The following is a 27,732-nucleotide window of genomic DNA, read 5'->3' on the forward strand; positions in this document are numbered from 1 at the left end:
TGCAGCGAGTCAGGACAAACACGGCCCCCAGGCTCTGGGGAACCGCACAGCTTGCCGACGGCACGAGAGGTTACACAACACATCAGGCTGGTGCCAGAGGGCAGCGACCAGGAGGCCTCGGATCAGCACGGATTACCAGGTTTATCTGCTTCAAGCAGCAGGCTACCGGGTGCCCCTGAGATTAATTACGGAGGAGTGGAAGCCGAAGGCTGGATCTGCTGAGCCTTGGCCACAACCTTGCAATTCCCAGAGGTTTTCCACCAGCTGCGTGCTGGGCCTGGGTGGGATCTGGCTGTGTGCGGCAGGGCAGGGACCAGACTGCGTGCAGCCCTGTGGCTTGGCCACTCTCCTTTTGTTACCCGTGGTGGTCACAGGGTACACATGTGGCCCAGTGAGCCTCGCCTGCCCCTACCCCAAGGCCACGCTCAGCGTAAGGCACAGTTGGCCGGTCCAGGGCCTGCTCACGCCCCAGCCACTGCTTCTGCTGTGGGGTGGGGGTCCCTGCACCCCGGTTCCCGATGGCAGCCCCACACCTAGCTGGGCTGGTTTGGTGGTGAGCTCTGCACGAGTCTGCTGTGGGCATCTGGGATGTGAGCCCGTGTGCCCCCACAGCCTGGTGTGTGTGGCACGGACATCTCACAAAACTCACACCCCACCCCAGGCTGCATGTGGGAAAAGCCCATGCCAGACACCCTCTGGGCCTCACGGGCGAGGAGGCCGGGTCCCTGGGGCAGCCCTGTGTGAGCTGCCACCATGCTCCCAGCAGGTGTTGTGGCAGACAGAACAGATGTAGGCATCACGTGGCCATCCAATCACTCTTTAACTTAGAAAAGGAGTCTAGATCCACGCTGTGCACTCTGGACGTGGAGCCCCAGTGCAGCTCACAGCAAGTCGTAGAAGTAGTCTAGGCCCTGGCCCAGCTCCCAGATGGAGATCCCGACACCCAGCTCCTGGGCAAGGTCCAGCCGCACCTGAATGGACTAGGTGGAGAGGGGGCGTTAGCACCCACCTACCCCCCCACCATCCACCCTCCTGAACCGAACCCATGTTCCTGGGAACCCCCTGTAAGGGCATAGGGCGCTGGCCAAGAACTCGGGGATGGTGGGGTCAGGGTCCTCACTGGTTCCCACTGCTGACCACGGCCTCGACTGAGGGCAAGGGCCACAGTGGGGAGAGTGTGGGGACGGAACTCTGAGGCTGGTAGTCAACCACGTCTCTGCCACTGGCCACAGCTGCACCCAGCCCCAATGCCCACCGGCCACAGCCACACCTAGCCCCAATGCCCAGTGACCGTGGGTGCACCCAGCCCCAATGCCCAGTGACCACAGCACACCCAGCCCCAGTACCCACCGGCTACAGCTGCACCCAGCCCTAATGGCCAGTGACCACAGCGCACCCAGCCCCACTGCCCACTGGCCACAGCTGCACCCAGCCCCAATGCCCAGTGACCACAGCCCAGGCATGGCGCACCTTTAGTGTTGGGTAGAAGACAATGTGCCTCCCGCCACGGCTCCTGGAAAAGACAAGTGGACCCATGTACTCCTGTCCCCGCTGCACCCCCAGCCCAGGACAGGGTGCCTGCCCCTCCAGCCCAGGTCTCGTGACTGAGAGGAATCACCCCTCCTGCGGTCCTCAGGGCAGCCACCTGCTGCCAGTGTGCTCAGGTGGGGCAGAGGTGAACTGCTGCCTGGCCAGAGACTGCCATCCCCGCCCCCGCCTGGCCCAGGAGGCTCACTTCTTGTACTCGAAGACGTGCTCCGAGGCCTGGCTGTCCCACAAGAGCTGCGGCCGGTGCTCCTTCAGCATCTGGACGTACCTGTGGGCAGCTGGGTGTCAGTGCCAGAGCTCCTTCACCCCCTTGGTGCCCCGAGCTGTCCCAGGAGGGGTGGGGCCCCCGGGAGGCCATCTGCTCTGAGGGCCCACTGAGCACCAGCAAGACGTGCGCACCTGCTCCATGGCCAGCAGACACCCTGCCCCAGCGGATCCTTGAGCCCCACAGGCTGTGCTCTTACCCTGCTGATGGAACCTGAGCGATGGCAGGTTTGGAACCCAGAAAGCAGACCCAGGCGGAGCCACGACCCTGGACACAGCCACTGTCCATGTGTTGTGGCTGGAACAAGCCTGTCCTCACCCCTTAAAGCCCTGAGCGAGTCAGACCCTGGCCCCAGAAGCCCCACGAGCCCCCCACTGTCCCACACGGCCCCAAGGCGAGCACCCAGGGGCAGTAGCCCCTGGACTCTCCCAGGGTACGGGTCTCCCACAGCCCTGCCTCTCCCTCCAGTGGAGAGCAGCTGTGCCCAGGGCTGTGGTGGACCCTTCCAGGGCCTCAGGGGCCAGTGGTTTGAGACCTTTCCCCCTACACAGAGAACAGGCTGTTCTCAAGATGCTGCGGGGTGGACAACCAGGATTTCCAGAACCTTGTGGAGGGGTGAACTGCACGCCGCATCACGGGAAGCATATCCAGGGAGATGGAGGACGTGCAGCCCCTAGCAGACCAGAGCACCACGATCCACCGCTACCCGCGGCCAACGACTGTACACGTTAGTGCCTGCCACGTGGAGACGGCGCCCACACGCACCTGAGCTGCCACCTGAGGGCACAGGCAAGGCCCTGCCCATGGCCTGAGTCTGAAGGAGACCCGAGGGTGTGGTGCCTGGGGCAATATGGCAGGGACATCTGTGGGGCCCAGGAAGGTTGGGGTGGCTGAAGGGACGGCGGCTGCGGGGCAGAGGGGGATGTCTGTGGCATGCTGAGCCGCAAGTCCTAGGCCCCTTCCAGACTAGAGGGCCACCTAGCGATGCATAGACAAGAACCAGACCCTGCAGACAGCCCGGGCAGGAGGTGGCTGGACAGGGCTGGCCTCCACAGTGAGTGGGGGGGGGGGGGGGACACGGGAAGGGAGGAGGGACCAAGACAGGACCAGGGTGAGAGCTGGGGCTGCAAGCTGGCGAGTCGTGGACAGTGGGCGGGAGGGTCAGTGCAGCCAGGCGCTGTCACACAGCCACATGGGCTTCTGGCTATGCCCACCACCTCCGTAGGAGCAACGCCATGAATTAAACATGCTAGAAACATGACCCGGGGTCCCTGCAGCCTTCCTGTCCCTGATGACGTGTCCCTACAAATATCTGCAATAAGAGTGTGAGGTGGGTGTGGCCCAGGTGCTGGCCTTCTGGGGGCTGGGGACTTGACTGGCTGGGGCCTGGGGGTTGGCCCTGATGCATCCTGTCCCCAGTGAGCCCAGCCAGAGGGGCCTGGCCAGCACCACCGAAGAGAGAGGCCTTCTAGTCCTCACGGGTCCCTTCCAGAAGTCCTCCAGGCTGGTGCCTGGTGCTTTTGGGGACACATCGGCTGCGTCAAATTCACTTGTTAAGCGTCTACATGGCACCACTCCATATCGGGCCTAAACCCCCAAACCGTTTGATTATCTGTCATTAAAGTACCGCCTCAGGTGCTGCAGCTTTCCATCTAAGGTCTGCTAAGTGGCTTTCTGTGAACAGGCTCTGGATGAGCAGGCTGGCAGATGGGGGTGCTGTGCCTCACAAGCTGAGACTGGGGCCCAGGACCCACGGGGGGCATGGCTGAGAGGAGGGACTGTGCCCCCTCGCTGGCAGGCTCCACAAGGACAGTGAGGGTCATAAGCAGCTTCCGTGGGGCCCAGTGGGGCTGCCCCTGGAGCAGGCCACACAGGTCAGAGGCCCAAGGGTTGGGGAGCCTGTGGGCCATCGTAGAGAACCGGAGCAGACAGCGAACAGCGAGGGGCAGCTACAAGGACAGAGAGGGGCAGAGGGAACAGAGTGGTGGAGCGGGAGTGTACCAAAGACCATGGAATTGTGCACTTTAAAATGACAAATTCTATCTCAAAACAGAAAGTCACAGTCCTCAGAAGGAAGGGTTTGTGACGCCAAACAGAATGTACAAGACACACCTGAGACATCAGAGAAACCAATATACCAACAACAGCCATGCACTTGTTTCCGGGAAACATGGGTCAAGTGCGCTGGGGCACCTGGTCCCAGGGGCTGGCCCCATGGATGCCTGACTGAGAGAATGGACCCCACGGGAAGAGAAATGACATCTGGATGCCCAGACACGTGGATGCAGGGCTGGTCCACAATCTGAAGATCAGGGACAAGGAAAGATATGAGGAAGGGGCACATGAGGGAAAAGAGGACAGGACAGACCGACGACGGACGGACGAAGGCAGCTCCCTATCTGGCCTCTGCTGCCTGGGGGTTGCACGATACGTGAACACAGCCGAACAGTGGCTTCTTCCCAGGCACTGAGTAACCCATGGCAGCACCCCCACCACCAGAAAAGCAGTACAGGGAAGAAAAGAAAACCGAGTGCTGAGGTGAGCCCCCTTCAGGACACACGGACCTGAGAAACGAGAGCAAAGCTGCGAAGAGCCAGCTGAGACCTGGAGAGCCTGGGAGATGACAGTGCCACGGCAGAGGTGCCATGTGCCACAGAGGGATAATGGATGAACCAGCCCAGAAAAAAGGAAAAAAGGGGGTGGAGATGGGAGCAGGCAGTGGGTGGTGCAAGGGGTGCATCAGCATGGGGGCAGAGTGGCTGCGGAGAGCCCACCAGGTGCTGGCCAGGCCAGGCAGAATAAAGGCACCTCAGGTCTGCGAGGTCTCAGAAGCTTCCTGAAGGGTGTCCCAGCTGTGGCGGGAGATCTGAGGAGGGTGCTGTTGGAAGGGATAAGGGGCCGCCAGGAAGGTGAGTGGGTGCAGCCTGGCTGCCTCTGGACAAGCTACAGGAAGTAAATGCCACCAGGAAGGTGAGCGGGTACAGCCCGGCTGCCTCTGGACAGGCCACAGGAGACAAACGCCACCCTATGCCAAGTCAGCCAGGCACTGGGCGGGGACAGGTGTGCTAAGCACTGGTTTCCTCTTACAACAGGGTCAACCATGCCGGCCACACCCACATGTGCTGCTGAAAGAAAAAGCCTATTTGCTGGAAACAGTGGAGCCAATAAGAGGAGCCGTCTGGGGCCAAGGCCAGGCCCCCTGCAGGCCAACACCTTGCAGAGGAGCAGGTGGAGGCTGAGGGGCAGGCAAATGGGCAGGGATGGACCAACAGAGGTGTTGTCTCGCCAAGCGCCCTGCTGGGTGGATGCTGCCTCCTGGCAGCTCACTGACCTCAAGGGAGACTCCTCTCCATGCTGCTTCAAGGCTTCAGGCCAGGAGATGGGGACACGGGGGAGGGGTGGGCCGGCCTGGGGGCAGCAGTCACTGGGGACGTGGCTTGAGGAATGGGTGCTAACGGGCCTCAGGTGCAGGGCCAGGCCTGGAGGAGGGGGCCAAGGAGTGCCCTCCTGAGGTCTGCAGCCTGTGCTTCGGCCAGCAGGGCACTGTCCTCTCTAGCTCGTCCCCACCGGACACACCGAGGCCACCCTTTGGGAACCCAGCTGGGCTGAGCCCCACAGGGGGACAGGGCCGGGGCAGAGAGGCCATGGAACGGTGGGTCCCAAGGGCAGGGGAACAGGCATCACTGGATGGGGAGCTGTGCGCTCGGCTGCCCCTGCTGCTGTGGGGCCACCAGTCCCTCCAGGCACACATGGACCCATGGGATCTGCACACAGACCCACCCTGTTGGGGGACACATGTCCATTGTGGAGGAAACCCCGGTCATCATCCTAGGGCAGACGTGGCCCATGACATCTCCCAAGCTGCTAGGAGGGTGGTTGGGCTGCTCCTTGGGTTACGGGGACCCCCGGCATGAACCTGTGTGTGGGTGTCATCCAGGAACGGCCAGCAGATGCCAAGCAGGACCTCGGGGGAATGATTAAAGGTATGTACTTGGCTGCACAGCGCCCTATAGCCATGCTGCATCCTGCAGGCTGAGGCCCGGGGTGGGTGCCACTGGTGGCAGGAGGCCAAGCTGGCCAGCGACACACCCCACCTGGGTCCTGGCTGTCTGCGGCCAAGCAGGCGGTGAGGCAGTGAGCCCCTGCTACTCTCTGGGTGACTGGACACGGGTCACCATGGCAGACCCAGTGCTCAGGGGGCAGAGACGGGGAGGGCACATGAACCACAGAGGCTGTCAAGCTGTCACCACCATGAAATCAGATTTTAAAGAAGTGGAGACGGTCTGCGTGGCTGGTCTCCTCATGCCCTCACACCTGGGCTCTCAAACCTGGGTCTCGACCAGGACAGGGGAGGGGTGATCAGTCCAGATAGAGGGTTGGTCAGCCTGGACTGGGGAGGGGTGGTTAGCAGGGGCTGCGTCCTGGGGAGCTCACTTCTGGGGGTGTAAACATCCTCTGCAGAGGCTGTGCCCCTCCCGTTGACACCTCAGGGCCTGCAGAGAAAACCCTCTGCTCTCAGACACAGACGCTAACCAAGAGTCTCCCGCCAACACCTCTGCTGGACTTGCCTCCCTCAGGCAGTCCGCCTGAGGGGGCAAAGGTGCTGCCGGGCGGCCAGAGAGGCCCCAGTGCACGACTCCCAGCATCCCACACTCCATTCCACGCACGCTGCATCCCAGAGAGCCTGAGCCCTGGGCTCTGCTAGCCTGTTGGGGGAATGCCAGGAAGGATCGGGCTGCTGGCACGCAGTGAGCTCCAGGCACCTGGGGGAGCAGGGCGGGTGGGGAGGAAGCTAGGATAGACAGTGCTGGGGGCCAGCCCTGGGAAGGAGCAGCCCCTTGCCCCTCCCTGGCTGTGCTGCAAGGATCCCGACTGGGCTGAGTGCTGATGGGGGTGCCACCTTCCCTGAGCCCCACGAACGGCCCAGGGTCTCGCAGCCAACTCTGAGCAAGCAGACTCAGCAGATACAGCCCTGCATGGGAGAGGAGGGAGCTCCTGCCCTCTAAGCCGTTGCTCTTCACAGGTTTAAGTTACATCTTGGAGCTTGGAGACCACCCTCTGGGGTCCCATATGCAGGCCCTCCCCTGCATTTCTTATTTCTGAGGAGGGGGGAAGAAACCACCCTTCAACTGACTCTGCAGTGTGCCCGCCCCTCCCACTGGGAGCCCCAGCCACACCCCTCGGTGGCCCTGGGTGGGGAGAACTGACACTACTCCCCTCCCCCACCCACCTGGCACTTGACTCCTCTGCACCTAGAGCTCCTAGTCGCTCTCGACCCCTCTGCACCTAGAGCTCCTAGTCACTCCAGGCCTGGCTCACGTCTGGGGTACCGGGCTCTCTGGGGTGGTGACACAGGGCACCTGCTCTGTTGAAGCCCCTACAGCCCCTCTCGCCACAGGAGAGAGAGCTGTCAGATGACAGTGCGAGACCCCTGCCCCCCAGCTACCCTGTATGCCCTGGAGGTGTGGGAGCCTCGGCCTGCTGCCATCAGTGCTCTGCTGTCTCCACACACACAGAGACACGCTGAGTCCTTGTGGCCACAACTGATCCCAGCTGCCTCACGGCCACCTGCTGACCTAGCATCTGTGTCACCCCTCAAGGTGAGGACAGTGGGCACGTCCTTCAGTGGGGCCAGCTCTCGTCCTGAAGTGATGTCAGCTATGGTATCCCTGCCCCCACGCTGCCTGGCCATGCTGTTCCCGCCCCCAAACCGCCTGGCCACGCCACCTCCACCCCACACCGTCTGGCCACGCTGTTCCTGGCCCCACCTCCATTCCGCCTGGCCACGTTGTCCCTGCCCTCACGTCAACACACCGCTGGCCTGCCCCACCCCGTGATACCCGGCCACACTGTCTCTGTCCCTGTGCCAAAAAACTGCTGTCCATCCCCACCCCCACGCCGACACACCATCCTGGCCACGCCTCTGGCTGTCCCTGTCCCCATGCCAACAGGCCGCTGGCCACCTGGCCCCAGGAGAGTATAGCCAGGGCCAGGCTCCAACGCACAGTCCCACAAGCCCAGTGGGTGGAACCCTGCCCACCCTTCACCTGGTCCCAACAACAGGCTCCCGGGAGTCCTTGGAGGCCGAGTAGTCCATGCCATAGAAGTTCAGCCCCAGGAGGATCTTATTTCGCCACTTGGACTTGGGGTCCAGGACCTGGACACAGGCTCGGACCCAGGACAGAGGTGCATTGGGGCCGGGCCTGCAGGGTGAGAGGGTGGGTTCAGCAGGAGCTGCAACAGCCTGACCTCATGCCTCAGGCTGGGCAGTTCATCATGGGGGCAGTCCCCTGTGCCAGACGGGAGCCAGCGTCACCGTTCCCAGCCCGTCCCCAAGGCCACTGGAGGGGGTCCCCCGCCTGCTCACTGCTGCGCCGTGGAGTAGTCATAGGTCATGAGGCTGAAGCCGTCCAGCACCGGGGCCAGCTGCTCCAATTCCTTGTGGGTGAACATGCCCACCTGGTGGGTCCTGCAACAAGGTGCACACACACGTCACGCCAGCCTCCCAGCCCCCCACCTGACACAGCATGGTGGAGAATAGGAAGAACCTGCAAGGGCCTCCTGCCCGTGTCCCCACCATTACCTCAGCCAGAGGGACTGCCCACAGCTGAGACAGGCCCCAGAGGCATGGAGGTAGGGTGCTGGGAAGGCCTGCTGCTTCCTCCCTGAGTGGGGCCCAGGGGCAGAGGTGACCCCACCCAAAAGTCCTGCTGCTTCCTCAGGGCCGGCCCTGCTGCACGCACTTGGGGGACTCAGTGGTCACCTGCCTCGCACTGCCCTGACCCCACCTGGCCCTGGCCCTTGGCACCAGGTTTTGGTCCTTATCCCCCTAGCCCCGCTGCTCACAGCAGACACTCTGTGGGCAGGATGGACACAGGCTTGCCAGGATTCGGAGGGGTGTGGCCTGCAGGGCCTGTGGAGCACCCCCCAAGTGGGGATGGCCACCCACCTTGGCCGTGGCTTGTCCCTGCACTAAGGGAGATGACGTGCAGCTGTGCCTAATGGTGTGCCACCTGCTCTTGGGGTGACCAGAGGCGAGTCCAAAGGCTTCGGGTGGAAAGTTTCTCAATGTGCTCCCCATGTCAGGCTCAGGAGCGACCGCCACCACCGTCACCTCGCAGGCAGAGCCTGTGGCCATCGTGGGGGTCCCCTCACCTGCCTCACGCCCACACGGATGGCAGTGACAGTGTCTGCCTTGGGAGGCTGGGCTGCAGCCTGGGCTGGTCACAGGGGGCCCAGAGCCTTTGCAGCGAACCCCCTACACTGGCCTCCTCTGATCCTTGTTGCCCCGATACCCCTGCTCCGCCTGAGGCACTCACCCTGGGGTGACAGAGGGTGGGATGACCAGCACGACCAGCAGCCGGGTCTGGTGCAGGGCCTCGGCGATGTGAGTCAGCATGTGGACCAGGTCCCTGTGAACAGGAGGAGGCAGGTCAGGGTGGCCCCAGCCCCTCCCAGCCACCTGCACTGGGGACTTCTGCCCAAGGAAGCGTCTGAGGCCGGAGGCGGGGGTTTGAGGCTGGGGCAGGTATAGGGGTCCAAGGCTGGGGACGGGTGTGAGGATCCTAGGCTGGGGGTGGGCGTGGGGGTCTGAGGCCAGGGTCATGACTGGGGGTGGTTGTGGGGGGTCCTAGGCTGGGGCAGGTATGGGGGTCCGAGGCTGGAGGCAGGCGTGGGGTCTGAGGCTGGGAAAGCCTGCTGTTCTTTCCGGACCTGGAAGTGCATTGGGGCAGAGCTGTACAGCCCCGTGACCCCTGCCGGCCCCAGCCCTGGCCTCACTTATGCAGGGCACGTGGTGGGAGCTGCCCACCCTCCCCCGCCCCCAGTCCTCAGCCCAGGTTGGGTGTGAAGCTGCAGCTAGGGTCAGCAAGTCTGCACACATGGGCAGGCACCTGGGCTCTCCCCACCCAGGGCAGGAGGTGAGCTGGCTCCAGTTTGGGGGCAGACCTTCCTCTGGGCCTGGTGTGAGTTCTCCCTCTTATCACCCCAGCCCTGCATACTCAGCAATGTCCCCTGCCCCCGTCTGCACCGTGATTTCCCGCCTGTGGGACACAGACCCAGAGTCACTACACTGCCCGAATGGCCAGAGCGGAGACGTAGGGCAGCCCCTGCCCATGGCTGCAGGAGTGGATGTCAGGGAGGGGGCTGCCCTTGGCCACCTGCTCCGCCACAGGAGGAGCTGCACTGGGCACAGCGCTCCCCCAGGGCAGGCACCAGAGGGAGGCTCAGACCTAGCCTTGACTCAGGCCTTAATACATAGCTGAAAAGGGAGGAGCAGCTGATTCCAGAGCCATCCACCCAATCCGCACTCTGAGACAGGGCCAGCTAGCTCAGGTGTCTGCTGCCCGGCAGAGCCCTCCCACCCAGCGCAGGAGAGGCCGAGCTCAGCGCTGCGGTGCCATTGTGTGCAGAACCAGCTCCTCTTCCGCGTCTGGGGGCACAGCTCTGCCACCCTGGGGAGGTGAGGGGCCCTCTGGGCCTGACTCTGCTCTCTGGTGGCCTGTGGTGGCAGGCAGGGGCCAGTTCCTCCGGGCGGGGCCACCTCACTGCCAAGACCAGGGCAAGTAGCTCCCTGTGAACCTCCTTTCCTCGTCCCTCTGGCCGAGGACAGTACACGGAGAACATGCGCACGCTGACCACCTGGGGGCTGGGGCAGAGCCTGCAGGCTGGACAGCAACTTCCAAAGGACGCCGTGGTCTCCGCTGGAGGCTCCCAACTGTGCCCACCCTCATCCCCACCTCCCAGGACACTGTGTCTCCTCACTTGGTGGGACGCTCCTTCTGTGTCCAAGCTCAAGTCTGCTGACACGGTCTAAGCCACCTTCCTCCCACTGAGCCCTCGTGAATCACCCGCATCACTGCCTGGGCCAGCCACGCCCCCCACCCCACCCATTCATAAGCCCCACTCACGCCTGCTTCTGGCTGAACAGCTGGCTCCAGACCTCCACCACAAAGCCGTCAAAATGCTGGTTCTGAAAGGGCAGGCGTAGGTAGGGAGGCATCGCAGAGGAAAGTGCAGAGCCATGGAGCCAGCGTTGCTGCCCGAGCCCTTGGCCTTCCACCGCCCTGGACCACCCTGGAGAGCCCTCCCCTACCTGGCTCCCCCGACCCTGCCCCTACCGCAGCCCAGACCCAGCAGCCAGCTGGAAGAGCAGGGCCCCTCTCCAGAGGGCAGCCCCCAGTCTAGCAGACAAGATGGCTCTCAGTCCTCAGCCCCAGAGGCCTGTGGCCAGATGGCTCACGCCAGCTCAGAGCTCTGGCCCCCTAGCACGTGCTGGCCCTCACCTTTGCAACTTGGACCATGGTCTTGCTGAGCTCTTCAATCTCGTCTTCACTGTCTAAGACACTTCTGAAGTCATCGTACGTCCAGTCCTCGAACAAAAGCCGAGGCACTGGGGGAGACAGACAGGCAGGGCGCCAGTCACATGCAGGAAAGGGAACATGGTGAGCGACACCTGTGTGAATGACCTCTCCCCACTGCAGTGCTCCCTGACCTTTAGAAAAGTCAGGCCCACAGGTAGGGTAGCCCATCTGGAGCAGCCATGCACCCCAGCGCCTCTCTCCCTGAGGGTGAACTGGTCTGGGAATGGGGTTGGGAGCGATCACAGAGACTGGCCCCTTCTCCCTACCACAGCCCCACCAAGTCCCCAGCTCAGGGAGTGGCCCGTCTCCAGGACAGTGGCTGGGTCAGACCCCAGCTCATCCAGTTTCCAGCTGGACCACTCGCCACTGTCACCTTCAACATCGACCTGGCCGCCATGGCTCCATCGCCTGGTGCCACGGCCCCACCTGGCTCCCCCAGACCCATGGCTTGTCCAGCTGGCTGGCCCACCTCTGCTCTGCTCCATGGCCACTCCAAGGAGTGTCTCTTGACCCCGCCCTGCCCCCTCCCCAGTCTGTCATCTGGGACACTGGCATCCCCCACTAGGCTGAGGGCCACAGGGGAGTGGGGGGCTAGACTGTGGGCTGGTGCTGGCTTCCCACCTGAGCAGAACAACCTGGGTGCCATGAAGACCCCCCCAGGTGCACGCATCCCCCCCAGGGTCATGCCAGCAAGGAAATGCTGCCCCAACCGCCCCGGCCCACTGACTCACTGATGCGCAGGCCCTTGGCATTCTTCCGGACTGCTCGCATCCACCCTATGGACAAGCAAGAGTCACAATGGGGACAGCGCAGCCACGCACAGAGCATGAGGGCTGAGGCCTCACACCCCCTCCTCCCAGCTCCTTCTGACTCTGTACCCCCGACCCCAGCCCCAAAGAGGTGTCCCGAGCTTGCCCTCCGCGCGCTGGGCCGACATAGACGCCGCTGGCCGAGACAGGCTACACTTGAGGCCGTCACCTCCCGAGAGGCCTTGGAATCTTGGCCTGTCTGGGTCTGAGGCCAGCAGTCCCCAAGAGGTCAGAGCTCCCACCTGCGGTCTCTGACGTGGTTACTTCCTAACAGTGCTCAAGCATCAGAGAAAACCGCTCCTGTCTCTGGGGCTCCAAAACGGCTGCCTTCCTGCCTTCCAGGAGTTTGCTCTCCTCAGCAGGCACCACGCCAGCCACACTCCCCCTGAGGTGTGCCTCAGGTATGAATGTCGTCACACTCGAGACAGGCGCTATAGAGGACAGCAGCCCCTCACCAGACCTCCCACCTCCTGGTGCCCCCATGGCATTTCACCTGAAGCACACACTGTGAAGGGGCCAGGGACACAGGCCGAATGCCTGACTCCACACAGCAGCTCAGATGCGCGAGGGAACGACACCCACAGACTACCCGACTGCTGGGGCTGGGCAGACCATTCTGAGAGGGTCCCAGGGGGTCAGGCCTCACTGTCTACAGCCATGACCTCTTGAGGCCGCACTTGTACACCCGGCCTCATCCAGGCTGGTGTGTCAGGCTCAGCCTTCATCGTACTCACATGCATACGCCCACCCACCACACATTCACGTGCTCTCCCACACTCAATGCCCACACACACAGCAGACCCAGCACCCCACCCATGGCACACACTGCGCACACTCACACTTTCCTCAACCTCAGCACAAACTCAGCTGAACAGGGCAGGCCAGGACCTTGGTCCACATCGTGGAGACCTGTGATCTCAAACATCTCCCGGCCACGCCTCTTCAGCTGCAGCCAGACAGGCGACACCTGCGTGAACTTGCTCCCAAACGTCTTGGCAACGTCGTAGCCATGGCTGTTCCACTGGAGGAAAGATGCAGGACGAGGGGTGAGGTCAGCATCACCCTGCCCTCTGCGATGAGGCATTCACAACCCAGGACAGGCCCCGAGCACTGACTGCCCACACGGAGCTAATGTCGCCCGCCCGCCTACGAGATGCCCCTGCTTGGGACAGCTGCTGGACCACCACCACCACCGTGGCCTCGAGCTACGGCCACAGCATCCTGCTTCACTGGAGGGACAGGCACCTGGACATGGGCCCTATGAGCTGGGGGTGTCTGCAACATCGGCCTCTAGGGGCCCGAGGGGCAGCCCCTGAGGACCCCTCAGTGCTGTCCACCTGCTTCCTCCAAGAAGGACTCCACTGCTGTATCCCACAGCGGATGCAGCCGGCAGAGACGGAAATGCACACCTGTTGCCTCGCCTTGCCAGGCAGAGGCAGCCCCTTGCAGAGGCAACACATCTAAGCCCTGGTCCCCTGCCCCACTGGGCCCTGCCTCGTTGGGTAACGTAGTACAGGACGTTCCCCTCGCAGAGGCCTTAAACTCGTCTGAGCCCCAGCTCCCTGCCCCACTGGGCCCGGCCTCGTTGGGTAACGTAGTGCAGGACGTTCCCCTCGCAGAGGCCTTAAACTCATCTGAGCCCCGGCCACCCCCCCCCCCCGGGCCCTGCCTCACTGGGGTGATGTAGCCCAGGATGGTCCCCTCACAGAGGCGTGCACACATCTGAGCCCTGACCCCCTACCCTCTGGGCCCTGCCTCACCGGGGTGACGTAGCCCAGGACAGCCCCGTCGAAGTGCCTCTCCCGGGCCCTGGCTGAGCAGTAGCTGCGGTACTCCAGAACCACGTCCTCAGCCCGGACGTCCGTCACCACCAGGCCCCGCTCCTGCACAGGCCTGTCTGCAAGCTGTGTCTGCAGCCAGAAGACGGTGCCATGAGTCCCCTGTGCCTGGGCAGAGAGCACAGCCCCCTCCTCTGGTCCAGGGACATGTCTCTGTCAGCATAGCTGGCCAGAGGTCTCCTCAGACGTGGCTCAAAAGGGGCTCTGGCTATCGGCCCCTCCTCGACTGCCCAGGCTACCTCCCACTGCTACCTCCCACTGCTGCTGCAGCACCTGCCCCTCCATCGGTGCCCAGGGCTGGCAATGGGCGGAGGGCAGCTTCACAGGACCACTGGGGACCAACCAACCAGGGTTGAGGAACAGGCTCACAGGGGCCTCCTTGAGGAGCTGACAACACCTGGAGGACACGTGTTTGCTCTCATAGGGAGCCTCCCAGAAGAACAGCACAAAGATCAACGCTCTCAGCCCCCACGGATGTAAAAGACCTCACCAATGCTGGGGCAGGGACTCGGAGGGGTGGGGATGCAGGTGGGGTGGGGGTACAGATGAAGTGGGGACAGGGTGGGGTGGGGTGCAGGTGAAATGGGGTACAGTTAGGGTGCAGATGCAGGTGGGATGGGGGTGCAGGTGAAGTGGGGTGCAGGTGAAGTGGGGTACAGGTAGGGTGCACATGTAGGTGGGATGGGGGTGCAGGTGAAGTGGGGTACAGGTGGGGTGGGGGTACAGGTGAAGTAGGATACAGGCAGAGTGGGGGTGAAGTTGGCACAGGAAACGTGCCATGGGTACAGAAGATGCTCACTCAGCAGCCATCCCACGTGACGCTGCCTTGGCCTGCCCACCCAGGCCAGCATCTGTGTGACAGGTCTGTCAATGGATTTGCATCATGGTCAGCCAAGGAGCCGATAGCCCAGCCAGCCCCCTCCCCATTGGGGCCACACTCTGAGGAGGCTTCTCGCCCCCAACCTCTGCAGGCAGGTGAAGGGTGGGAGAGTCAGGCCCCTCTGCCAGGATTCACCTTCTCCAGCAGTGTTTTTGAGGCGGCCTTCTTGGCGTCCGACTTGGACAGGGTTGCGTGAATGAAGCCACAGGCCAGGGCCAGCCCCAGCACATCCAGGAGCACCCTCATGACGGGATATCACAGCGGAGTCCTGCCTTAGCATCCAGGGTGCTGCAAAGAGAGCAGAGCTTCTGGAAATCTCGCCCTGGAAATGCGGGCGGGGACAGTCCCTTCTCTGATGCGGGCACGTGGTCTGCCTGGCACTTGGCTTGGCCTGGGCTCCCTGGGCCGGCCCTGAGGATCGCACACAGCCAGCTGGGGAAGAAGCAGAGCCCCAGCCTGCCTGAGGGCCCTTGTCCCACCACCTCAGGGCTGCACCAACCACAACCACCCTATTCAGAAGTACGTCGGCTCCCCACCTCCCACCTCAAACCCAGAGAAATCCCGGCCAGGAGGATTTTAGTGTATAAGGACGAGGTCACTGAAGGTGCTGGAGGCTGCGGAGGCCTGAGTGTGTGTGACCTCATGGTGGAGAAGGTTCCCTAGTTTGTCAGCAATAACAGAGATCGTAAAAGAAAACACAAGTATTTATTACATGGAAACGCTAAACTTCCATTCACAGAAAAAAAAAATAAAAACAAGTAATAAACCAGGACAAAGACATGCTTGGCAACAGGTTACTATCTATAACGCACCCAGGCATGGAAAAAGCTCTTCCCAATTAGGAATAAAGACACCCCAACGAAAAACGCCCCACTAGAAAAAGAAGAGCAGGGTGTGAAGAGACGCAGTACAGAGACACCCACGGCCCAGGAAGCAGATGGCTCAGCTTCAGCAGTAAGTTGAAGTGAACACCGAGGTAGGATACCATTCCACCCAACACCTGCAAGGGGGACAGAATGATGACAACCAGCATCACGAGAATACGGGACCACAAGCGCGTCCCCCCGCTGTTGGCGGAGGGCAGAATCCTGTGCAGGCCCCCAAGGTCTCCACCCGCAGCCACGTTCTGTATGACCCCATGCCTTCGGGGGGGGGGCCGAGCTGCTGGCGGGAATCTGCTGGGAAAGCCCTTCCGGGGGAACGTCTGGTGGAGGATACTACACTTTCCAACACCCAGCCCCCTGCCAAGTACCACCTGTCCGGACGTCATGCAGACATACGCGCACAGATATTCATTGAAGCCTTGTTTAAATTGTGAATAAACAGAAAGCATATTCCAAGACATTTATGTCACAAATATGTCTTGGGAGAAGTACAATCAGAATGCTCCTTAGAAGCAAGGGTGGTGAGACTACGTCTCACATACTTTGGGCATGTTATCAGGAGAGGTCAGTCTCTGGAGAAGGACATCATGCTTGGTAAAGCAGAGGGTCAGCAAAAAAGAGGAAGACCCTCGAGGAGGTGGATTGACACAGTGGCTGCAACCATGTGCTCGAGCATAGCAATAACTGTGACGATGGTGCAGAACCAGGCAGTGTTTCGTTCTGTTGTGCCTGACTAGACGACACCTAACAACAACGTGTTCCCATCAATAGGGACACCCAGCATTCCACCCTCTGGAAACCAGACGGAATATGAGATAACACGCTGGTGACAGCAAAGGGCCCACAAGACTAGACTCAGCACGATCCCGCTGCGGTGAAGGATGCGTGCGTGCGGACATACAGAACCACGGACGAGGTGTGTGCCAGAGGGCGAGTGGGGTGGGCCATCTGGAATTACTGGCAATTTTGTTCTGCTTTGTGTGCATTTTTTTATTTTCTCACAATGAACTTTCATTAGTTACAATTTATTTTTAGGTCAGAAGAGCGTCCTGTCCCCCAACCCCATGCAATTCTGCCTTCTCTCGACTTTTGATCTTGAGAACAAGGTGACAAGTGAACAAGCATGGCCCCCTCCCCCTAGCTGTCCACACCTTCTCCACACGGCTCTAACACACAGAGGTGTGCAGAGGGGTTCCGTCAAGGGATTCACATCCTGACCAGCCAAGGAGCTGACAGCCCAGGCAGAGCCATTGTACAGGGAGAGGAGGCTGGCCAGCTCCCTCCTCACTGGGCCTGCACTCTGTGGAGGCTCAGGAGCCTGGGCCAGGCAGGACGTGCCCCTCAGCAAGAGCTGCCAAAGCCAGACCCACACGTGGTGCCACCTGGCCAGAAGTCTGCCTGCCCTCACCCCTCCAAGCCTCCCATACCTCTACTTGTGGCAGAGATGCACAGGCCGCCCCACTCTGCCCTGCTGGTTCCTGGGCAGGTGGGGGGCTCCCAGCACAGACTGAGGGCACACGGTGGCCACCCCGGGGCTCCACTCGGGCACAGCCCAACACTCCTACATGGAGCAGTAAAGCACCAGCTTCGAAGACAAGCGGGAGCGCCCTCTCTACGGAGCAGGGCAGAGTGGGTTATGGGGCAGGGACAAAACACCCAGGCTGAGATGGCCCCTGCACATGTCACTGTGGCCTCCTAGCCCTTTCCCGGCCACCTCCCTCTCTGTCCCTGGGGACACATCCCAGTATCACAATCCTCATCTACCTAAGTATTAACCTTATCATCCCCACCATCACCACGCCCTGCTCCTATAGCTGGCAACTTGGGCTCAGCAGGCTGTAGCCTGGGGCTGGGGAGGGTCCTCTGGATTCCAGTTCCAGGGGAGGTGCATTCGCCCACCTGGCACAGGTGGGCAGGGCTGCAGGGTCAGCCTAGAGCTTGCCTGGTCAGGCTGTGGGCCCAAGTTGGGCAACGTGGTCAAGGAAGAAACAGTGGCTGGAACAAAGGAGCCCCCACAACACAGGGCTTCATGGGAGGAAGGGAAACGGCAGACCCAGCAGTCCAGGGCTCGCCTGCCAGCACCCCGCCCAAGCTCCGGGCTCTCTGCACCAACTCTGACCTCCATGCTGCCCTGTGACCAGCCCAGGGCTCTCATGCCCATGTCCAGCGCTCTCATGCCCACGTCTGCTGTCCCACCCACTCCCTTCCTGGCTCATTTTCCTCTTGCTCCAGGACACAGAAATCTGGGTCACTGACAGGGAAGGGAGGAGAGACCAACAGGAAGGACACCTCTGGGGAGAGTGGGCTGGCAGGAAGTGGCAGGTACCCCTCTCCTCCTGCCCACGGCCTGCCGCCCACCACACTGTTCCCACAAGTCACTGCAGGGGTGCTGCCTGCGGCCCCCTGACCTTGATCTGTGATGTCTTACCAAAGGGCAGGGAGTAAGGAAGACTGGCTGCGGGCAACCAGAGAACCAGACGAAGTATGAGGCCCGGGTGGCTGCACTGACTGCCTGCACCCACGGGCTGGCTCCAGGGTGAACTTGGACGCGGGGCTGCACACAGGTGCTTGGCCGCTCCCTCATCTGCTGCTTAACCCTGCAGACTGACTACACACATGACGGGAGCAGAGAGAACACGTGGGTCTGTGCAGGATGTGTGCAGGGGGGTGAAGTGTGTACAGGGTGTCTGCATGGGAGCCTCCCATAGCCCCTTGCCAGGACTCAACCTCCTTGGAGGGGACGGGCCTGCACAGAGCGACAAGGTGTGCTCTGACCAGTCATGGGCACGGCCTCCACCTGGCCACCCGGAGGAGTCATTTCAGATGCAAACCAGAGGACTGTCCTGACTGCTTGGCTGGGCTTGTGTCAGTGGGTTGGTTGTCTGCTTCCTGACAAGCTCAGCACCGAGAGCCCCGCTGTTCAGGCTCCACATCCCTGTGTATGTACTGAGAGGCTCAGTTTCAGCACCACATTGGTGCAATGACAGCTAATGCTAGCGGCAACTTCAGTCTGAGGTGGCCCTCAGACGTTTGTGATCAAGACTCAGAGTAGAAATGTGGTCCACGACCTAGCCTGGCATAGGCGTGCTGCACATTTGTGACACATGCGATGTGCACGTGTGCCATGCTGCACTGTTGTGGGCGTGTTCCCGGTACAGGTCTGCATGTGTGTATGCATACAGTGTAGCACACGCATGCCTGTGCGTGCGTGTGTGGTACATCGTGTGCAGATGTGTGGTGCGTGTACAGTGTACATGATGTGTGTGCGTATGTGTGGTACATCGTGTGCAGACGTGTGGTACGTGTACAGTGTGCATGTGTGTGTGCATGTGTGGTACATCATGTGCAGACGCGTGGTGTGTGTACAGTGTGCATGTGTGTGCATGTGGTACATCGTGTACAGACGTGTGGTGCGTGTACAGTGTGCATGTGGGTGTGCGTGTGGTACATCGTGTGCAGACGTGTGGTGCGTGTACACAGTGTGCATGAGATGTGTGTGCACATGTGGTACATCGTGTGCAGATGCGTGGTGCGTGTACACAGTGCATGTGTGTGCACGTGTGGTACATCGTGTGCAGACATGTGGTGCGTGTACAGTGTGCATGAGACGTGTGTGCGTGTGGTACATAGTGTGCAGATGTGTGGTGCATGTACAGTGTGCATGAGATATGTGTGTGCGTGTGGTACATTGTGTGCAGACGTGTGGTGCGTGTACAGTGTGCATGATGTGTGTGCGTGTGGTACATCGTGTGCAGACATGTGGTGCGTGTACACAGTGTGCATGAGATATGTGTGTGCATGTGTGCTACATCCGGTGCAGATGTGTGCTGCGTGTACAGTGTGCATGAGATATGTGTGTGCATGTGTGGTATACCGTGTGGAGATGTGTGGTGCGTGTACACCTGTACAGTCAAACAATCCAACTGAGTCTAACTCAGCAAGATAAACTGTGAGTTTCTTTTCTATTCCGTTTAATTTAAAAAAATTTTTTAAATTGACCTTGGCATTCTGTAACTCACATGGAGAAGAGGGACCTGCATGCCCTGTCTGTCGCCATCGTTACTGGTTGGACCTGGCTGACCTTGCCATTAACAGAAACGCTGTTTTACAGCAAGTGTCACGGTCAGCTCCTGTATTTTCATCTTAGAGCCCGCAGTGTAGGAGAGTAAGGCTCAGAAGCAAGGGTGGCACAACAGCCCAGTGACGTTTACTGACCATGTACGGCGTGCCAGCCCAGCACGTTACCCATTTCTCCCCATGGCTGCAGGGCACAGGTGCTATCGTATCTCCACTCACAGGCAAGGCAACCGAGGCAAGATAGCAGCTGGTGTGCTGAGCTGAGACCTGAACCCAGGAAGCCGCCCTGCACAAGGGCTTGGGGCCAACATGACCCCGACTCCACAAAACAAGGGAAAGAAATGGGTTTGAGGTCTGTCACCAACCTGCTGTCCCCTAACCTCGCTGGGCCCGTCTAGTGACCTGTGAAGGGAGGGGAGGGCAGGTCACCTTCTAACCCAGAACATCTACAACTCTGGCTGAGGAGAGGGTGGGACCTATCCTAGTGAACCCTGCCTTCTGCTGAGCCCATGGGTCACTTGCCCCACAGCTGGGGTACAACCTTGGCCAGCCTGGCCTCTCGCAGTCCAGGGACCAGGTGGCCACCACATCCAACACCACACTGACTATGGGCTCACATGCTGCACCCAGTCACTTCAGTCACACTTGCTGGCATGTTCACGCTCAGGCTTCTTCTCTCACACCCAATTCCTCACACTCCCAGGCACACACACACTCACACTTGCACACCCACCCCACGCTCCACTCACATCCTGTCCATGCCCATCCTTTCCTGCTCTCGCAGGTTCACTTATTGTCACGGATTGAATTGTGTCCCCAAAAAATACGTGTCAACTTGGTTAGGCCACATGTGGTTGTCCTCCATTTCGTGATTTTCCTATGTATTATATATTATAATCCCTGCCTGTGGTTAATGAGGATTAGGGTGGGATGTAACACCCTTGCTCAGGCTACATCCCTGATCCAAGGTAAAGGGAGTTTCCCTGTGGTGTGGCCTGCACCATCTTTTCTCTCTCAAGAGATAAAAAGAAAGGGCAGCAAGCAGAGAGCTGGGGACCTCATACCACCAAGAAAGCAAGAGGCGCAGAGCACGTCCTTTGGACTTGGGGTCCCTGCACCTCAGAAGCTTCTCAACCAGGGGAAGATTGAAGACAAAGACCTTCCTCCAGACCCAACAGAGAGAGAAAGCCTTCCCCTGGAGATGACGCTGTGAATTTGGACTTGTAACCTCTAGACCATAAGAAAATAAATTTTTCTTTGTTAAAACCATGCACTTGTGGTATTTGTTGTGGCAGCATCGGATGACTAAACAGTTATCCACACTCGCTCTTGGCCAGACCCACTCGTCCACATGCACACTCACTCGCTCTCATCTGTATTCTCACATGTAATGAACAATATCATTAACATCGCACGCTGGCAAAATCTGCTGAAGATCATTCAAAAGCAGCTGCAGCAGTGTATCGACAGGGAACTGACAGAAGTTCAGGCTGGTTTCAGAAGAGGACGTGGAACCAGGGATATCATTGCTGATGTCAGATGCGTCCTGGCTGAAAGCAGAGAATATCAGAAGGGTGTTTGCCTGTGTTTTATTGACTGTGCAAAGGCATTCGACTGTGTGGATCGTAACAAATTATGGATAACACTGCGAAGAATGGGAATTCCAGAACACTTAATTGTGCTCATGAGGAACCTGTACGTAAATCGAGAGGCAGTCGTTCGAAAAGAACAAGGGGATACTGAGTAGTTGAAAGTCAGAAAAGGTGTGTGTTAGGGCTGTATTCTTTCACCATACCCACTCCATCTGTACGCTGAGCAAATAATCCAAGAAGCTGGACTACATGAAGAACGGGGCATCAGGATTGGAGGAAGACTCATTAACAACCTGCGTTATGCAGATGACACAACCTTGCCTGCTGAAAGTGAAGAGGACTTGAAGCACTTACTAATGAAGATCAGAGACCACAGCCCTCAGTACGGACTGCACCTCAACATAAAGAAAACAAAAATCCTCACAACTGGACCAATGAGCAACATCATGATAAACGGAGAAAAGACTGATGTCGTCAAGGGTTTCATCTTACTTGGATCCACAAGCAACAATGAGAGAAGTAGCAGTCAGGAAATCAAACAACGCGTTGCGCTCGGAAGATGTGCTGCAAAGGACCTCTTTAAAGTGTTAAAAAAACAAAGATGTCACCTTGAGGACTAAGGTGCTCTGACCCAAGCCATGGTGTTTTCAGTCGCCTCATATGCATGTGAAAGCTGGACAATGAATAAAGAAGAGCGAAAAAGAATCGATACCTTTACAACTGTGGTGTTGGCAAAGAATACTGAACATACCCACGGACTGCGAAAATAAGGAACAAATCTGTCTCGGAAGAAGTGCAACCAGGATGCTCCTTAGAAGCAAGGGTGGAGAGACTGTGTCTCACATACTTTGCTGTGTCATCAGGAGTGATCAGTCCCTGGAGAAAAACAACATCCTTAGCGAAACACAAGGTCAGTGCAAAAAGGAAGACCCTCAACGAGATGGACTGACACAGTGGCTGCAACAATAGGCTTAAGCGTAACAACGACTATGAGGATGGCGCAGGGGCAGGCAGGGTTTCCTTCTCTTGTATGGGGTCGCTATGGGTCAGAAATGACTTGACGGCACCTAACAACATACTGCCACACATGCTCTCCATCACACGCTTACTGATCGACGCTCGCTGGTGTCCAAAGGCACACACTCACTTGCCCACACTGTGGTCCACTCTCACTGGTGTCCACACACACACACACACACACACTGACTCGCCCACACTGTGGTCCACACTCACTGGTGTCCACACACACACTCACACATACACACACACACTGTGGTCCACTCTCACTGGTGTCCACACACACACTCACCCACACTGTGGTCCACTCTCACTGGTGTCCACACACACACACACACAAACACACACACACTTGCCCACACTATGGTCCACTCTCACACACACACACTTGTCCACACTGTGGTCCACTCTCACTGGTGTCCACACACACAAACACACACACACACACACTTGCCCACACTGTGGTCCACTCTCACTGGTGTCCACACACACACACACACACTCACTTGCCCACACTGTGGTCCACTCTCACTGGTGTCCACACACACGCATACTCACTTGCCCACACTGTGGTCCACTCTCACTGGTGTCCACACACACACACACACTTGCCCACACTGTGGTCCACACTCACTGGTGTCCACACACACACACACCCACACTGTGGTCCACTCTCACTGGTGTCCACACACACACACACACACACACATTTGCCCACACTGTGGTCCACTCTCACTGGTGTCCACACACACACACACACTTGCCCACACTGTGGTCCACACTCACTGGTGTCCACACACACACCCACCCACACTGTGGTCCAATCTCACTGGTGTCCACACACACATACACTTGCCCACACTGTGGTCCACTCTCACTGGTGTCCACACACACACACACACACACACTTGCCCACACTGTGGTCCACTCTCACTGCTGTCCACACACACACACACACACACACACACACACTTGCCCACACTGTGGTCCACTCTCACTGGTGTCCACACACACACACACACACACAGACACATTTGCCCACACTGTGGTCCACTCTCACTGGTGTCCACACACACACACACACACTTGCCCACACTGTGGTCCACTCTCACTGGTGTCCACACACCCACCCACCCACACTGTGGTCCACTCTCACTGGTGTCCACACACACACACACACACTTGCCCACACTGTGGTCCACTCTCACTGGTGTCCACACACACACACACACACTTGCCCACACTGTGGTCCACTCTCACTGGTGTCCACACACACACACACACACACTTGCCCACACTGTGGTCCACTCTCACTGGTGTCCACACACACACACACACACACACACACACACACACACACACTTGCCCACACTGTGGTCCACTCTCACTGGTGTCCACACACACACACACACACACAGACACATTTGCCCACACTGTGGTCCACTCTCACTGGTGTCCACACACACACACACACACTTGCCCACACTGTGGTCCACTCTCACTGGTGTCCACACACCCACCCACCCACACTGTGGTCCACTCTCACTGGTGTCCACACACACACACACACACTTGCCCACACTGTGGTCCACTCTCACTGGTGTCCACACACACACACACACACTTGCCCACACTGTGGTCCACTCTCACTGGTGTCCACACACACACACACACACACTTGCCCACACTGTGGTCCACTCTCACTGGTGTCCACACACACACACACACACACACACACACACACACACACACTTGCCCACACTGTGGTCCACTCTCACTGGTGTCCACACACACACACACACACACTTGCCCACACTGTGGTCCACTCTCACTGGTGTCCACACACACACACACACACACACTTGCCCACACTGTGGTCCACTCTCAGTGGTGTCCACACACACACACACACACACACACTTGCCCACACTGTGGTCCACTCTCACTGGTGTCCACACACACACACACACACACTTGCCCACACTGTGGTCCACTCTCACTGGTGTCCACACACACACACACACACTTGCCCACACTGTGGTCCACTCTCACTGGTGTCCACACACACACACACACACACACTTGCCCACACTGTGGTCCACTCTCACTGGTGTCCACACACACACACACACACACACACACTTGCCCACACTGTGGTCCACTCTCACTGGTGTCCACACACACACACACACACACACACACACACACACTTGCCCACACTGTGGTCCACTCTCACTGGTGTCCACACACACACACACACACTTGCCCACACTGTGGTCCACTCTCACTGCTGTCCACACACACACACACACACACACTTGCCCACACTGTGGTCCACTCTCACTGGTGTCCACACACACACACACACACTTGCCCACACTGTGGTCCACTCTCACTGGTGTCCACACACACACACACCCACACTGTGGTCCACTCTCACTGGTGTCCACACACACACCCACCCACACTGTGATCCACTCTCACTGGTGTCCACACACACACACACACACACACTTGCCCACACTGTGGTCCACTCTCACTGGTGTCCACACACACACACACACACACACACTTGCCCACACTGTGGTCCACTCTCACTGGTGTCCACACACACACACACACACACTTGCCCACACTGTGGTCCACTCTCACTGGTGTCCACACACACACACACACACACTTGCCCACACTGTGGTCCACTCTCACTGGTGTCCACACACACACACACACTTGCCCACACTGTGGTCCACTCTCACTGGTGTCCACACACACACACACACACACACTTGCCCACACTGTGGTCCACTCTCACTGGTGTCCACACACACACATACACACACACTTGCCCACACTGTGGTCCACTCTCACTGGTGTCCACACACACACACACATACACACTTGCTCACACTGTGGTCCACTCTCACTGGTGTCCACACACACACACACACACACACACTTGCCCACACTGTGGTCCACTCACTGGTGTCCACACACACACACACACCCTTGCCCACACTGTGGTCCACTCTCACTGGTGTCCACACACACACACACACACCTGCCCACACTGTGGTCCACTCTCACTGGTGTCCACACACACACACACACACTTGCCCACACTGTGGTCCACTCTCACTGGTGTCCACACACACACACACACACTTGCCCACACTGTGGTCCACTCTCACTGGTGTCCACACACACACACACTTGCCCACACTGTGGTCCACTCTCACTGGTGTCCACACACACACACACACACACACTTGCCCACACTGTGGTCCACTCTCACTGGTGTCCACACACACACACACACACACACTTGCCCACACTGTGGTCCACTCTCACTGGTGTCCACACACACACACACACACTTGCCCACACTGTGGTCCACTCTCACTGGTGTCCACACACACACACACACACACACACACACACACACTTGCCCACACTGTGGTCCACTCTCACTGGTGTCCACACACACACACACACACACACTTGCCCACACTGTGGTCCACTCTCACTGGTGTCCACACACACACACACACACACACACACACTTGCCCACACTGTGGTCCACTCTCACTGGTGTCCACACACACACACACACACACACACTTGCCCACACTGTGGTCCACTCTCACTGGTGTACACACACACACACACACACACTTGCCCACACTGTGGTCCACTCTCACTGGTGTCCACACACACACACACACACACACTTGCCCACACTGTGGTCCACTCTCAGTGGTGTCCACACACACACACACACACACACACTTGCCCACACTGTGGTCCACTCTCACTGGTGTCCACACACACACACACACACACTTGCCCACACTGTGGTCCACTCTCAGTGGTGTCCACACACACACACACACACACACTTGCCCACACTGTGGTCCACTCTCACTGGTGTCCACACACACACACACACACACACACACACTCGCACACACTCACTCGTCCACGCTCGCCCGCTCGCTCTCACAAGCCGCCCCGCGTCGCCCGCGCCCTCGCGCCGCTCTGTCCCAGGCGGAGCCTCGCTGCCTGACGCGCTCTCTTCGCGGAGGGGAAACTGCGGCCGGGCGAGGATGCCACGGCGCTGTGACGCGGGACTCGGACGCCTACCGGCCGGCCACCGCGAGGCTCACCTTCATGTCCGGGAGGCGGGCCAAACAGGCCCCGGCAACGGCCGGAAGACGCGCGCAAGCGGGGCCGGAAGTCCCTCCCACAGACCGCCTCTCGCAGCGCCACGCCAGCCTCCTGGCGCTGCACGCTCGAGGCGGGGCGGGCCTTCCGGGGTGTGGTCTCGCCGAGGGGCGGGGCCGGGCCGCGCTGGGGGCGGGGCGGGGCCTGGCGGGGCGGGGCCGAGAGGCGGAGCCGGGCCGGGGGCGCCTTGGGGACTCGGGGACCCCGGGAAGCGCCGCGGCGGGACCGCGGGGCGGCTCCCCGCGCGGCTCCTGAGAAGGCCTGGCGCGGGTTCGGACGTCTGCGCCTAGCCACGTGCTGACCAGCAGGGAGCGCCCGGCCACGCTGGGTGGGCCTGCAGGCCTGCGCCCCGGCCGCGCCTCGCCTGCCCGCTGGACGGCCCTGCCCCGACTCGGGTCCCTGTCCCGCCGCGCAGCCCCACGCCGCCTGCGTTACCCCTCACCCCGCCGGAGAGCCCATCTCGGCCGGCGCCTGCAGCGGGACGCCCCGCGCTCCACCGAAACCCACGTGCCCGGGACCAGGCCCCTCGTCCTCGCCTCCGGAAACAGCGGCGCCTTTCTGTGCATTTCACCAGCTGGAACCCCAGAGGGAGACAGAACCCTCCGCCTCGGCCCCAGCAAGGCGGGGTGGCACCCCTGCTAAGGACTGAGGCACGCAAGGCCAGAGTCTTTAGGCAGGAGGCCTGTCGCGCTTAGTGAGAGCTGACAACCCCACTGTCCACAGCAGCTTCCTGCAGAGACTGCAGAGCCGTCCCCACCCTGCGCCTGCCCCTGCCCTGCACCGCCCCCAGCCCAGGACCCACAACCTGCCATTTCCCCATTTCTCCTGCCTACAAGGTTTCTCCCTGAGTTTAGCAGGTTCTTCTTTTTAGACATGTTTCCCTCTTTCTCATATTTCCTGCCAGCTGACCCCACCTTCCAGTCGCGTCCTGTACCAGCTGCATGTGCCGCTGGGCAGGTATGTTTTTCTGTCACCCATCCTCAGCAACTGCCCACAACGTAGCTTGGGGCCTGACCTGCAGGAGGTGACCCAGGTCAGGCAGAAGTCTGGCGAGGGTCCAGTTCAATAGGTAACCTGGGTCCCCGGAGGGTTGCATGGGAATCCCAGCAAGATCAAAGTCCATTGAAATGGAAAAGGGAATTAGTCCCCTTGGCATCTCTTTAAGTCAGAGGTCTTTGGAGCCAAAGAGTTGGAAAATCCACTCAGAGCCGGCCGGGGGAACAAGAGTAGGCAAAAAGG

General features: G+C 59.6%; 1 protein-coding gene across 3 annotated transcripts; it reads right to left on the reverse strand.

The window, feature by feature from the left end:
• Positions 1-362: 362 nt before the first annotated feature.
• CHID1 (chitinase domain containing 1) lies at positions 363-27,222 on the reverse strand. Of its 3 annotated transcripts, XM_064287547.1 has the most exons (14): positions 26,436-26,524; positions 22,007-22,131; positions 14,838-14,990; positions 13,745-13,894; positions 12,873-13,005; positions 11,907-11,951; positions 11,098-11,204; positions 10,723-10,784; positions 9,133-9,225; positions 8,181-8,282; positions 7,861-8,016; positions 1,736-1,816; positions 1,471-1,513; positions 363-980 (listed from the first exon to the last, which is right to left on the reverse strand). In XM_064287547.1, the coding sequence occupies exons 3-14, from the start codon at positions 14,946-14,948 to the stop codon at positions 882-884; spliced, it is 1,182 nt and encodes a 393-aa protein (XP_064143617.1). In that variant the 5' UTR covers positions 14,949-14,990; positions 22,007-22,131; positions 26,436-26,524; the 3' UTR covers positions 363-881. The 3 variants fall into 3 exon arrangements, with proteins under 3 accessions (XP_064143617.1, XP_064143618.1, XP_064143616.1); XM_064287548.1 differs by lacking the exons at positions 22,007-22,131; positions 26,436-26,524 and adding an exon at positions 26,936-27,222; XM_064287546.1 differs by lacking the exon at positions 22,007-22,131 and having other exon boundaries at positions 26,436-26,561.
• Between the last annotated feature and the right edge of the window lie 510 nt (positions 27,223-27,732).

This window comes from Loxodonta africana, chromosome 7 (assembly GCF_030014295.1).
Source record: "Loxodonta africana isolate mLoxAfr1 chromosome 7, mLoxAfr1.hap2, whole genome shotgun sequence".
Classification (NCBI taxonomy): Eukaryota; Metazoa; Chordata; class Mammalia; order Proboscidea; family Elephantidae; genus Loxodonta; species Loxodonta africana.